General features: G+C 44.5%; 1 protein-coding gene across 5 annotated transcripts in view; it reads right to left on the bottom strand.

The window, feature by feature from the left end:
* Positions 1-12,980, bottom strand: part of SLC8A3 (solute carrier family 8 member A3) — a 314,434-nt gene that overhangs the window by 42,321 nt on the left and 259,133 nt on the right. For 3 of the 5 annotated variants that reach the window (XM_044272300.1, XM_044272302.1, XM_044272303.1), the window contains one exon: positions 7,189-7,292. The exons of the other annotated variants lie outside the window; for them this stretch is intronic. In XM_044272300.1, the coding sequence (XP_044128235.1) occupies positions 7,189-7,292 (104 nt within the window). The remainder of the gene's footprint in view (positions 1-7,188; positions 7,293-12,980) is intronic. 5 annotated transcript variants of the gene reach the window in all.

Genomic DNA, 12,980 nt, shown 5'->3' with positions numbered 1-12,980 from the left:
CCTCCCTTCAATACAGTGCAGTCTGTCCCCTTTGCAGAAAAGAACCCACAAAGTATGATGTTTCCATCCCATGCTTTACGGTTGGGACGGTGCTCTTGGGGTTGTACTCATTCTTCCTCCAAACACGTTGTGGAGTTGATACCAAAATGTTCTATTTTGGTCTCATCTGACCACAGAACCATCTCCCATGCCTCCTTTGGATCATCCAGATGGTCATTGGCGAACTGCAAACAGGCTAGACATGTGCTAGCGTAAGCAGGGAAACCTTGCGTTCCCTGCAGAATTTTAATCCATAACGACGTAGTGTGTTACTAATACTAATCTTTGAGACTGTGGTCCCAGCTCTCTTCAGGTCATTGACCAGGTCCACCCACGTAGTTCTGGGCTGATTCCTGATTCTCAATCATCCTTACCTCCCCATGAGGCGAGATCTTGCATGGAGCCCGTCACCACCAGACATCTGAGAAGCTCTGACAGACGTTCTTCAGAACCTCCTCCTTGAGGTTCCTTTTGTTTTGCTTTTGTTTTCTCATCTCAGCTGTCATGTAGTTGCACTGATTGCATCCCTTTAAATCCCTTCCCATACTGCATCACTTTGCGGTTTATACAACTTCCTGGAGTGTGTGCATGCTAGATGCTACTACTGAGTCTTCTACAGATAAGTTTTGTTCATTCATTTCTGTTTTCCTGTTTTCTGGATCCCAGGTGACCCTGACTCCCTCCGTATCAAGTGTAGGGAGTCGGTGGTCGTGTCCCCTCACTATAATAGGGTGTTCAGGTGTTATACAGTCGAGGAACGAGGATATGCGATCATCTACCATTGTGATTTTTGCATAGGCTGAGCAGTTAGGGAGAGAGCCAGGCCTGTTGCAGGGCTCTCCCTTTGGTTCCTTAGTTTTGGATCCAGTCAGTCGGATTTTCATTTTGTGTCTTCTAGTTTTCTGTACACCTTCCATGACAGAGCCCCAGACCGAGGAAGATTGACAATCATCTTGTCTTTCTTCCATTTTCTAATAATTGCGCCAACAGTTGTTGCCTTCTCACCAAGCTGCCTGCCTATTGTCCTGCAGGCCATCCCAGCCTTATGCAGATCTACAATTCTGTCCCTGGTGTCCTTAGACAGCTCTTTGGTCTTGGCCATGGTGGAAAGGTTGGAATGTGATTGATTGAGTGTGTGTGGACAGGTGTCTTTTATACAGGTAACAAGTTCAAACCGGTGCCATTAATACAGGTGATGAGTGCAGAGTAGGAGGGCTTCCTAAAGAAAAACTAACAAGAATACTTGTTGGTTGGCATTGATCAAATACTTATTTCATGCAATAAAATGTGAATTTATTATTTAAAAATTGTACAATGTGATTTTTGGGGATTTTTCTGATTCTGTCTCTCACAGTTGAAGAGTATCTACGATAAAAATTACAGACCGCTCCATTCTTTGTAGGTGTGAAAACTTGCAAAATCGCCAATGTATAAAATACTTATTTTCCCCACTATATACACAACTGCATTGCATTTAGTATGATAAAGCAGTTGTGCTTCTTCAGGGCCGGATTAAGCTTGGTGGGGGGCTCCCCATAATTTAACATTTATCCCCAGGACTGTGACTGTGGCGAGGGGACATCCTCTGTGTCTGGAGGAAAGAAGGCTTGTACACAAACATAGAAGAGGATTCTTTACGGTAAGAGCAGTGAGACTATGGAACTCTCTGCCTGAGGAGGTGGTGATGGTGAGTTCACTAAAAGAGTTCAAGAGGGGCCTGGATGTATTTCTGGAGTGTAATAATATTACAGGATATAGCTACTAGAGAGGGGTCGTTGATCCAGGGAGTTATTCTGATTGCCTGATTGGAGTCAGGAAGGAATTTACCTTACAGGGTTTTTTGCCTTCCTCTGGATCAACCTGCAGGATAATAGGTCAAACTGGATGGACAGATGTCTTTTTTTCAGCCTTATAAACTATGTTACTATTTCATTCTAGCTGGGGGAATGAGGGTGTCCATGAACTGCATGCCTGTCTGCTGCTGCCACACTCCTCTAATGTCCACCTGCCAAAACAGCTCATTGTCCAAATTGGTGGCCAGTCCATAGTCTAGTGTAGATAATGTGGTCTGTCAGTCCATAATCTAGTCTAAATGCTGCAGTCAATCCACAGTGTAGTGTAAACGCTGCAGTCAGTCAGTCTATAGTCTACTGTAAATGCTGCAGTCAGTCCCTAGTCTACTGTAAATGCTGCGGCCAGTCAATCCATAGTCTAGTGTAAACGCTGCAGTCTGTCCATAGTCTAGTGTAAATGCTGCAGACTGTCCATAGTCTAGTGTAAATGCTGCGGCCAGTCAATCCATAGTCTAGTGTAAATGCTGCAGTCTGTCCACAGTCTAGTGTAAATTCTGCGGTCAGTCGGTCCACAGTCTAGAGTAAAAGCTGCGGTCAGTCAGTCCACAGTCTAGTGTAAAAGCTGCGGTCAGTCACTCCATAGTCTGGTGTAAACGCTGCAGTCAGTCATTCCATAATTGGTGTAAATGCTGCGGTCGGTCCACAATCTAATGTAAATGCTGCAGTCAGTCAATACGTAGTCTAATGTAAACGCTAAGGTCAGTCAATCTACTGTAATCACTGAGGTTAGTCAGTCCATAGTAAAAGTTGCAGTCAGTCCATAAACGGTGTCAGTCAGTCAATAGTCTAGTGCAAGCACTGCGGTCAGTCAGTCAATATTCTAGTGTAAACGCTGCAGTCAGTCCATAGTCTAGTGTAAATGCTGCGGTCAGTCATTCCATAATTAGTCTAAATGCTGCAGTTAGTCAGTCCATAATCTAGTGTAAACACTGCGGTCAGTCCATAGTCTAGTGTAAATGCTGCGGTCAGTCAGTCCATAGTCTAGTGTAAACGCAGTGGTCAGTTAATCCATAGTCTAGTGTAAATGCTGCGGTCAGTCAGTCCATAGTCTAGTATAAATGCTGCGGTCTGTCTATAGTCTAGTGTAAATGCTGCGGCCAGTCAGTCCATAGTCTAGTGTAAATGCTGCAGTCAGTCAATCCATAGTCTAATGTAAATGCTAAGGTAAGTCAATCTACTGTAATCACTGAGGTTAGTCAGTCCATAGTAAAAGTTGCAGTCAGTCCATAAACAGTGTAATTAGTCAGGAATCTGTGTGGTTAGAAGGGCACAATGTGGCATGGCTCTATGGAGGATAGATCATCAATATGAAAATCAGGGATAACCCCTTTAGTATGGTAATTTGGGCATAGGACATTTCATTTCCATGGTTCTAAAGGACATATGTTTCATTAGCTTTTCAATAAAATTTGATTGTACAATTAATAATAGATAGAAATATTGTCCTTGCAGCACAAATAAATGCCACCATGCAGTACAAGATGATCGGGTGTACACAGCCAATGTCATAAACTACATGACTACTGGTTTCCTAGGAAATCTGACTAGACGTCAGTGACTGAATATTGGAATACCCTGAGTATAATCAGAGTGCAGGATAATATACAGTGGACTGCATTAGTAAATGACATAGAATAGACTCAAAGAGGAAATAGTCAATGGGGTAAAAGTGAATGTCCACCTTTGCAACCAATTTATCTATCTATGTAATATATGGTTGGCCATTCATTTGATTGGTTGGCATGTATTATTCCATTTTCCCTGCAGAAGGCTCTACAGGAGAAATGCATGGTTGATTGCAGCTTACCTCCGTTATGGCAGCAGATAGCAATGGGTTTCTAAAGATTGACCTACAGGGTTGCCCATCACTTGGTGGAATTTTGTTTTCCATTTACTGACCATGCTACTTTCTGGGATCACAATCTGATAACATCTCTAAGGTACTTTGGCATTATTTAAAAAATTAATTAATTAATTTAAAAAAGTGCCCTGAAAATGGACCTTTTCCATTTGCTTAAGTAACTGGGCTGCTATAGTTGCACTACTGGCAGTGTTAACATTTGATGTCTAATTCTTCTGCATACAAACCATCCCATTAAACCTAAGTTGTCAGGTGTACGCCATAATTAAAGAGCATGTCAGCATGCCTAAACTGGTGTAAAATCACAGAGGGTACTGCAGTCATCTGAAGAGACCTGCAAAGCATTTCTTGGAAAACCTGCAATAATTCATTTAATGGATCTTGAAAACCGGATTGTATGTGATGATTTCTTGAAAATGAAAGCTGCTGACTGATTTGACAGGGCAGAATGTTAATGGATGAAAAATCTTTACAATTTTGACGGGCACCAAATCATTTTATATAATATCTCAAGATGACAGAGTTTGGTAGGCACTTCTGCAGTGAGCACACAGGGACCCAAAGCAGAGAATGGGTGTGGTAGTGGTCCTGATACGATTTTGTGTTACTGGTGTAATCCCTCAGGCCATCGCTCCCAGGGGTTCAGTGCAGTGAAAAGGTGGTGTGAAATTATCAGGCAGATGTGGAAGAACAACAAATGCTTTTCTTTACTGAGTGCAAAGGAGGAAATTAAATACATCCAGCTGCAGTCTGTACAAGATGTCATGTCTCTATCCCCAGGTGATGAGGCATGGCAGACAATAGCACTCTAGAGTAGTCCTTCTCTCTCTCTCTCTCCTGATTTCCCTTTGCTATGGCTATAAATCGGCACCTGTGGCTATAAGTGTCCAATTGATAATTACAGGCTTTTGGATTTGCCTGAGCTGGGCTTATGGTGATGGGTGTCTTAACATGTTCTCCCCTTTGCTGCAGCAGGATCTGTGAAACTTTAGTTGCTGGTCACTCCGCTGACTGTGGCGCCCTAGATCTTGCACCTTCAGTCTCCCTGGAGCAGGGTTCCTCACAGTTGAGCTGATTCTGTGGCCCTAAAAACCTTTGGAGTGGGAGCAAATGTTTGTTTCCTCACTGGCCTAGCTATCTCTCTCTAGAGTTCCCCCTCCCTGCCCACTCCTACCAAGAGGGAAGGAATGGAATGGTAAGTTCCATACATAACATTACAATATAAAATCTTATATTACATAGACCAACTGCAGATACCACCAGGTGTAGAGTACTGCGCATCCAGTGAGGCTGAGTTCACATTTCAGTAAGGCAGCGTTCACATCTCTGTTTTCAGGCAATCCGGCTGCCTGATCCACCATTACTAATTTACTGTACTTAGCTGAAACTCAGCACAGAAAATCCATGCTCAATACGCACTGTATGCATATACCTTTAGAGTATATGCACACAGCAGTGTGGTTTATGCAGATTTTCCATGCAGTTTTTTAAGCGGTTTTCACAGCATTTTTTAACCAAATCCACGTGTTACAATTGACACGCCGAAAATTTCTAAATCCACACTGCAAGTTGATATCCATGCTGAAAATGTCTGCACTGTGTAGGTAATATTTTGAAAATCTCTGACTTATTTGGTGCTTTATTATCCTGTGGACTTTCCTCACCGTGTGAATACTAGGGCAGCTCAGTTCAATCTTTCATTATCTGATCGCCGCTCCCATCTAGGCCCTGTACTGAGATGCAAAATGAAGCCACCATTGACTGGACTGACACATTAAAGGGGTTATTTGGTTTGGGTTAGGTGTTGTGTAGATTTGATTATTTTCCCTTATTAACATGGTTATAAGGGATAATAATAGCATTCTTAATACAGAATGCTTAGTAAAATAGGGATGGAGGGGTTACATTTTCTTTTTAACTCACCTCATCCACTTGTTTGCGCTGCCCTGCCTCGTCTTCTATCTCCTTCTTTGATGACATGGGAGCAAAAAGGACCTTTAGTGTCGTCACTGCGCTCATCACATGGTCCATCAAATGATCCATCACCATGGTCCTTTTCTTTCCAGGTCATCAAAGAAGAAGGAAGACAAGCCAGGCTGCGCAAACAAGTGGATAAGGTGAGTTTAATAGTTTTTTTGTTTTTTTTTTAACCCCTCCATCCCTATTTTACGAAGCATTCTGTATTAAGAATGCTATTTTTTTCCCTTATAACCATGTTATAAGGGAAAACAATAACGATCAGGTCCCCATCCTTATCGTCACCTAGCAACCATGCGTGAAAATCGTAGGTCCATTCACTTCTATGGGGCCTGCGTTGCGTGAAAAACGCACAATTTAGAGCATGCTGCGATTTTGACGCAACGCACAAGTGATGCGTGATAATCACCGCTCATGTGCACAGCCCCATAGAAATGAATGGGTCCGGATTCAGTGCGGGTGCAATGCGTTCACCTCATGCATTGCACCCGGGCAGAAAACTCGCCCGTGTGAAAGAGGCCTAAGGCCCCTTTCACACAGGCGAGTATTCTGCGCGGGTGCAATGTTTTGCACTCGCGTGGAAAAATCGTGCATGTTCCTGCAACACCTGTGTGAAACCAGCCTAAGAGAGACAGGTTATCCGTTAGAAACCCAAAGGTAGTTTCACACGAGTGTGCACACTGCTCACCTGAAGTGGAGTCGCATCATCACCCTAGTTCTTTAAAAGGTTAATCCCATCTAGACATTTATGGCAAATCCACAAGATCTTCCATAAATGTGCGATAGGTGCGAGATGTCATGGCTTTGAGTAGAGAGGTGGTCGTTCATGTGTGGCTTTCTCCACTCACCCCTAAAATAGCTATTTCTGGAACTCCCATAGACGTGAATGGGGAAAGCCATGCATCTATATGCCCATTAGAGAATATGAACGTTAGTGGACAACTCCTTTGACCTAAATAACCCAGGAATATTCCTTTCTATCATAAATAAGCAGTGTCAGGATTTCATCCGATAAGGAATTGCAGAAAGAATTAACAATCACACCTCTACAGAGCCATACATTACACATTCAGCTCTACCCACTCCTGTACACAATATTCCATCATTGAAACAGACGTCTTTCATGGTAAAGTAAACCAGAGAGCATAAAAGGCAACTACACAGCATGTGAAAGCCATGCAACACATTATCTCATTGATGTGATTTGTTGTGCAGTAAAACGGTTACAGCATAGATGAATGGGAAAGAACGGCATAAATTAATTGGATTAAAAGATGATGATGCCAAAGAAAGCGAGAAGGAACAAAATGAGCTAAGGTGTAGATGACCGAAAAATGGTGAGAGCGGGAATACACAGGAGAGGAAGATGGCATTGCTTGATTGAGGTAACACAAAAAGAAGGTGGAAAGGGAAAGATTAAAGAAAATAATAAGTGGGGTGATAGTAGCTGGCTCACACCTGATATTCCGCGTTTCATCCATTTCGGTTCACCAAGTGCAATGAAGAAACTTTCTTGCCTTTCGTATTCCTCCTCATCTATTATTTTTACCCTTATGGTTTTCCTGTTGGGACATAAGAGAAAGAATGGTATATAGAGGAACAGTATCTGAGCGTTCTGCCTTGTTGACACCCTCCTACACTGCCAGTAAATTGCTTTGACACCCTGTGGCCCTTCACCTTTGGTGGGTAGAGTGGCAACACAACAGGGGCCAAGAGCTACAGTTTACCAAACTGCGCCTATAGTGTGTGGATGACCGAACAAAGCAAGGTTAAAACATTTCCATGTGTTAAAGTCATTTACACGGCATGAGTCATCTTTCGCTTAATACAGTGGCTCCAGAACATTGTAATGTCAACTTTTCTATAGAAGTATACCTAAACGTTTCCATCCACAATACAGACTGCAGAAAAGTCTATGGATCTTGAAAAGAGTCTCATTGTTACTGCAGAAAGGGAAATATTACTAACTATATAATAATAATAATAATAATAGACCTCATTCATATACAGTGGAGGAAATAATTATTTGACCCCTCACTGATTTTGTAAGTTTGTCCAATGACAAAGAAATGAAAAGTCTCAGAACAGTATCATTTCAATGGTAGGTTTATTGTAACAGTGGCAGATAGCACATCAAAAGGAAAATCGAAAAAATAACTTTAAATAAAAGATAGCAACTGATTTGCATTTCATTGAGTGAAATAAGTATTTGAACCCCTACCAACCATTAAGAGTTCTGGCTCCCACAGAGTGGTTAGACACTTCTACTCAATTAGTCACCCTCATTAAGGACACCTGTCTTAACTAGTCACCTGTATAAAAGACACCTGTCCACAGAATCAATCAATCAAGCAGACTCCAAACTCTCCAACATGGGAAAGACCAAAGAGCTGTCCAAGGATGTCAGAGACAAAATTGTAGACCTGCACAAGGCTGGAATGGGCTACAAAACCATTAGCAAGAAGCTGGGAGAGAAGGTGACAACTGTTGGTGCGATTGTTCGAAAATGGAAGGAGCACAAAATGACCATCAATCGACCTCGCTCTGGGGCTCCACGCAAGATCTCACCTCGTGGGGTGTCAATGGTTCTGAGAAAGGTGAAAAAGCATCCTAGAACTACACGGGAGGAGTTAGTTAATGACCTCAAATTAGCAGGGACCACAGTCACCAAGAAAACCATTGGAAACACATTACACCGCAATGGATTAAAATCCTGCAGGGCTCGCAAGGTCCCCCTGCTCAGGAAGGCACATGTGCAGGCCCGTCTGAAGTTTGCCAATGAACACCTGAATGATTCAGAGAGTGACTGGGAGAAGGTGCTGTGGTCTGATGAGACCAAAATAGAGCTCTTTGGCATTAACTCAACTCGCTGTGTTTGGAGGAAGAAAAATGCTGCCTATGACCCCCAAAACACCGTCCCCACCGTCAAGCATGGGGGTGGAAACATTTTGCTTTGGGGGTGTTTTTCTGCTAAGGGCACAGGACAACTTATTCGCATAAACGGGAAAATGGACGGAGCCATGTATCGTGAAATCCTGAGCGACAACCTCCTTCCCTCTGCCAGGAAACTGAAAATGGGTCGTGGATGGGTGTTCCAGCACGACAATGACCCAAAACATACAGCAAAGGCAACAAAGGAGTGGCTCAAGAAGAAGCACATTAAGGTCATGGAGTGGCCTAGTCAGTCTCCGGACCTTAATCCAATCGAAAACCTATGGAGGGAGCTCAAGCTCAGAGTTGCACAGAGACAGCCTCGAAACCTTAGGGATTTAGAGATGATCTGCAAAGAGGAGTGGACCAACATTCCTCCTAAAATGTGCGCAAACTTGGTCATCAATTACAAGAAACGTTTGACCTCTGTGCTTGCAAACAAGGGTTTTTCCACCAAGTATTAAGTCTTTTTTTGTTAGAGGGTTCAAATACTTATTTCACTCAATGAAATGCAAATCAGTTGCTATCTTTTATTTAAAGTTATTTTTTCGATTTTCCTTTTGATGTGCTATCTGCCACTGTTACAATAAACCTACCATTGAAATGATACTGTTCTGAGACTTTTCATTTCTTTGTCATTGGACAAACTTACAAAATCAGTGAGGGGTCAAATAATTATTTCCTCCACTGTATCATTCATCAGGGTTGACAAAGGCAACAATCAGATATCAGTTTTGGTTCCTGTAGGCGAAACCTGGGGCAAAGTTTATGTATAACGAGATAGTGATATTTTCTTTGACCAGAAAAATGGAAATAAAGCGATTGCACACCAACCTTTTTTTGGTGTTTTATGTAGCATTGTTTGCCTTTTTTCGGTGACCTAGAGCATGCTGTGTTTTGCTAAAAATGTAAAAAACTGAAGCACAACTCAAGAAGCACCCTACAGACTTATGCTTTGTCTGTAGTGAATTTCAGAAAATGTTATGAAATCTACTATACACAAAGCATTTTTATTTTCACGGTGCATATTGCATTTTTGGTGTTTTTAACAAAATGCTGGATGCTCTAAGTATGCCTATGTCGGCATCTCTATAGAAGTTCAAAGCTGCCTGCTAAAAGAAAACTATAAAAATGGTAAAGAAAAACACCAAAAGATGGGCCAGATTTAGCACTCTACAAATATATGACCACAGGGCCGGCCTTTGGGGTGTGCGGGCTGTGCGGCCGCACAGGGCGCCATAGCAACAGGGGCGCCGGGCGGCCGACAGCCCGCAATGTAATATGGGCAGGCGAGGCGGCACTTATGTTTTCTCCCCCCCCCCCTCCTCCTATATTCAGCAGGGGGCGCCCGGCGCCCGTTGCGGTTTAAAAAAAAAAAAGTTACTTATATAAGTTGGGGGCGGCTGGCGGCGCCCCTCATTCTGCGCCGCCTGAGTGGCTGAGGCTGAGCGCTTGCCGCTCTAAAGAATCCTGCGCCTGTTAATGTAGCGTGGCCGAGCTCTGTTAGGTCCGCGGTACAGGAGCTTTTGTTTCCTGTACCCGGCCGGACTGACAGGAAGTGCTCACTTAGTGTGCACTTCCTTTCAGTCCGGCCGGGTACAGGAAACAAATGCTCCTGTACCGCGGACCTAACAGAGCTCGGCCACGCTACACTAGAGGTGGAGGTGGGAGTAGAAAGAGAGTGACAAGGGGGGAGGGGGGAGGAAAGAAAGAGAGTGACAAGGGGGGAGGAAAGAAAGAGAGTGACAAGGGGGGAGGGGGGAGGAAAGAAAGAGGAGTGACAAGGGGGGAGGAAAAGAAAGAGAGTGACAAGGGGGGAGGGGGGAGGAAAGAAGAGAGTGACATGGGGGGGGGAAAGAAAGAGAGTGACATGGGGGGGGGAATAATGAGAGTGATGGGGGGGGAAATAATGAGAGTGATGGGGGGGGAAATAATGAGAGTGATGGGGGGGGGGGAATAATGAGAGTGATGGGGGGGGGGAAATAATGAGTGATGGGGGGGGGGAATAAGAGTGATGGGGGGGGGGAATAATGAGTGATGGGGGGGGGGATAATGAGTGGAATGAGTGAGGGGGGGGGATAATGAGTGATGGGGGGGGGAATAATGAGTGATGGGGGGGGGCATAATGAGTGATGGGGGGGGGAATAATGAGTGATGGGGGGGGGGAATAATGAGTGATGGGGGGGGGGAATAATGAGTGATGGGGGGGGAATAATGAGTGATGGGGGGGGAATAATGAGTGATGGGGGGGGGAATAATGAGTGATGGGGGGGGGAATAATGAGTGATGGGGGGGGGGAATAATGAGTGATGGGGGGGGGAATAATGAGTGATGGGGGGGGGAATAATGAGTGATGGGGGGGGAAATAATGAGTGATGGGGGGGGGAAATAATGAGTGATGGGGGGGGGAAATAATGAGAGTGATGGGGGGGGAATAATGAGAGTGATGGGGGGGGGAAATAATGAGAGTGATGGGGGGGGGAATAATGAGCGTGACAAGGGAGGGCGGGTGGAATAATGAGAGTGACAAGGGAGAGGGGGGATAATGAGAGTGACAAGGGAGAGGGGGGATAATGAGAGTGACAAGGGAAGGGGCGGGGGGGAAAGAGTGACAAGAGAGGGAGGGGGGGGGAAGAGAGTGACAATGGAGTCCCCAGAGCCAGACTGCAGCCAGAGTCCAGATCATCTTATTGTCCTGGTGGTAAGTAGACAATGCAATATGTTTATTATTTAATTGTTTAGTTATTAATACTACATTGGAAACGAATTTTCTCAGCTGGACACCGGCCGACACTGCGCATGCGCTGGGAGCCTCACCAGCGGTTAGGGTAGGGAAAAAGCACTGGCCCGTACGTAATTTTTCCCTTCCCTAACCGCTGGTGAGGCTCCCGATGCATGCGCAGTGTCGGCCGGTGTTCAGCTGAGAACATCCATCCGATCACTGCGCCTGCGCATTGGCCCATAGTTTTTCCCTACCCTAACCGCCGGCGAGGCTCCTGGCGCATGCGCACTCTGCTGTGAAATTTCCCTAACCTGTCGTTGTGCGCCTGCGCGGCACACCTCCTCACGTCATGTCCGGTGCGACCGGAAGTGACGAGGGTAGGGAAATCTCACGAACTAGGGAAGTATAACATTACACCGGCCTTTGGGGTGTGAGGGCTGGTAACTACTTGGTTGGATAGTCAGCCAGCCTATGCCATGATGCCAGCAACAAGCAGTGTTTTTTTTTTTTTGGGGGGGGGGGGGGCGCCACAAGGTTATCTCGCACAGGGCGCCTGAACACCTAAGGCCGGCCCTGTATGACCACATTTATCATTTTAATATGCCACTGCATGTTTGTGACTTTTATAATGGCACTTGTCCCAAAAAAATTCCACAAATCCCATTCTTCCACTGGACTTGCCACTTTCCTGAAAAGGGGGTGTGAGGAGGTGGCAGGGCTGGCAGCCACATTTACAATCTTCTACGCCAGTTTTCTGACGTAGAAGACTGCAGAAATCTACTTCAGCCAGAGACCTGTGTAAATTTCAGTTCAGGTGCACAGACTGACGGATGCTGTGCCTGACTTAGTTGCAGCAAGCCTGGTGATCATAGGCTATGATATGATAGTCTATGATAAATCTGCCCCACTGAATATATGAAATAATGATATATTCACTACATAAGTAAATATATTTTTCTTAAAATTATTTGTGCCCATGCACAATGGCAAGGTAACCTCTTTCTGGATTGCAATTAACTCTATAAGATACCTCTCTATGTGCCAACTGGCCTCAAATTAATTTAGGGCATGCAGCCCAGGCAAGCTGGCACAGAAAGAGGTATCAAGTTATAGGTTACCAAATGGCGGGCAGCAGTTTTCGATCCGGCAATTCTCTGCATATCTGCCAGGTTGGGGCCGGACGGAGACGCTTTAGCTTCCAGCAATACTGGAATGTGCAGCCTGCCAGATATTAAATGCTAGTATGAAACTAGCCTAATCCTTCATCAGAATACCAGTTTTTTTAGTGTGCTTTACGAAACAAATACCATACACTTTTCACTGTGTCAACAGCTTCAACATGGACAAACAAAAAACAGATGCATATACCAAAATTATTATGAAACACACCTGTAGATCATTTGATAATAAAGCATTTATTTTGTTAAAATTCTATGGCATACTTACCAGTTTTTGTACCTGGTAGAGAAGACAACAAATATGCTTCCTCTGTATCTCCAAATCCATTCTAAGGGCTCATGCACACAAACGTGAGCGCCCCGTGCCTATGTTGTGGATCACAAATGGCCGTGTGCTCACCGTTTGCAGATGCAGAGCC

Source organism: Bufo gargarizans, chromosome 11 (genome assembly GCF_014858855.1).
Source record: "Bufo gargarizans isolate SCDJY-AF-19 chromosome 11, ASM1485885v1, whole genome shotgun sequence".
Classification (NCBI taxonomy): domain Eukaryota; kingdom Metazoa; phylum Chordata; class Amphibia; order Anura; family Bufonidae; genus Bufo; species Bufo gargarizans.
This window is presented reverse-complemented; position numbering and strand designations above follow the sequence as displayed.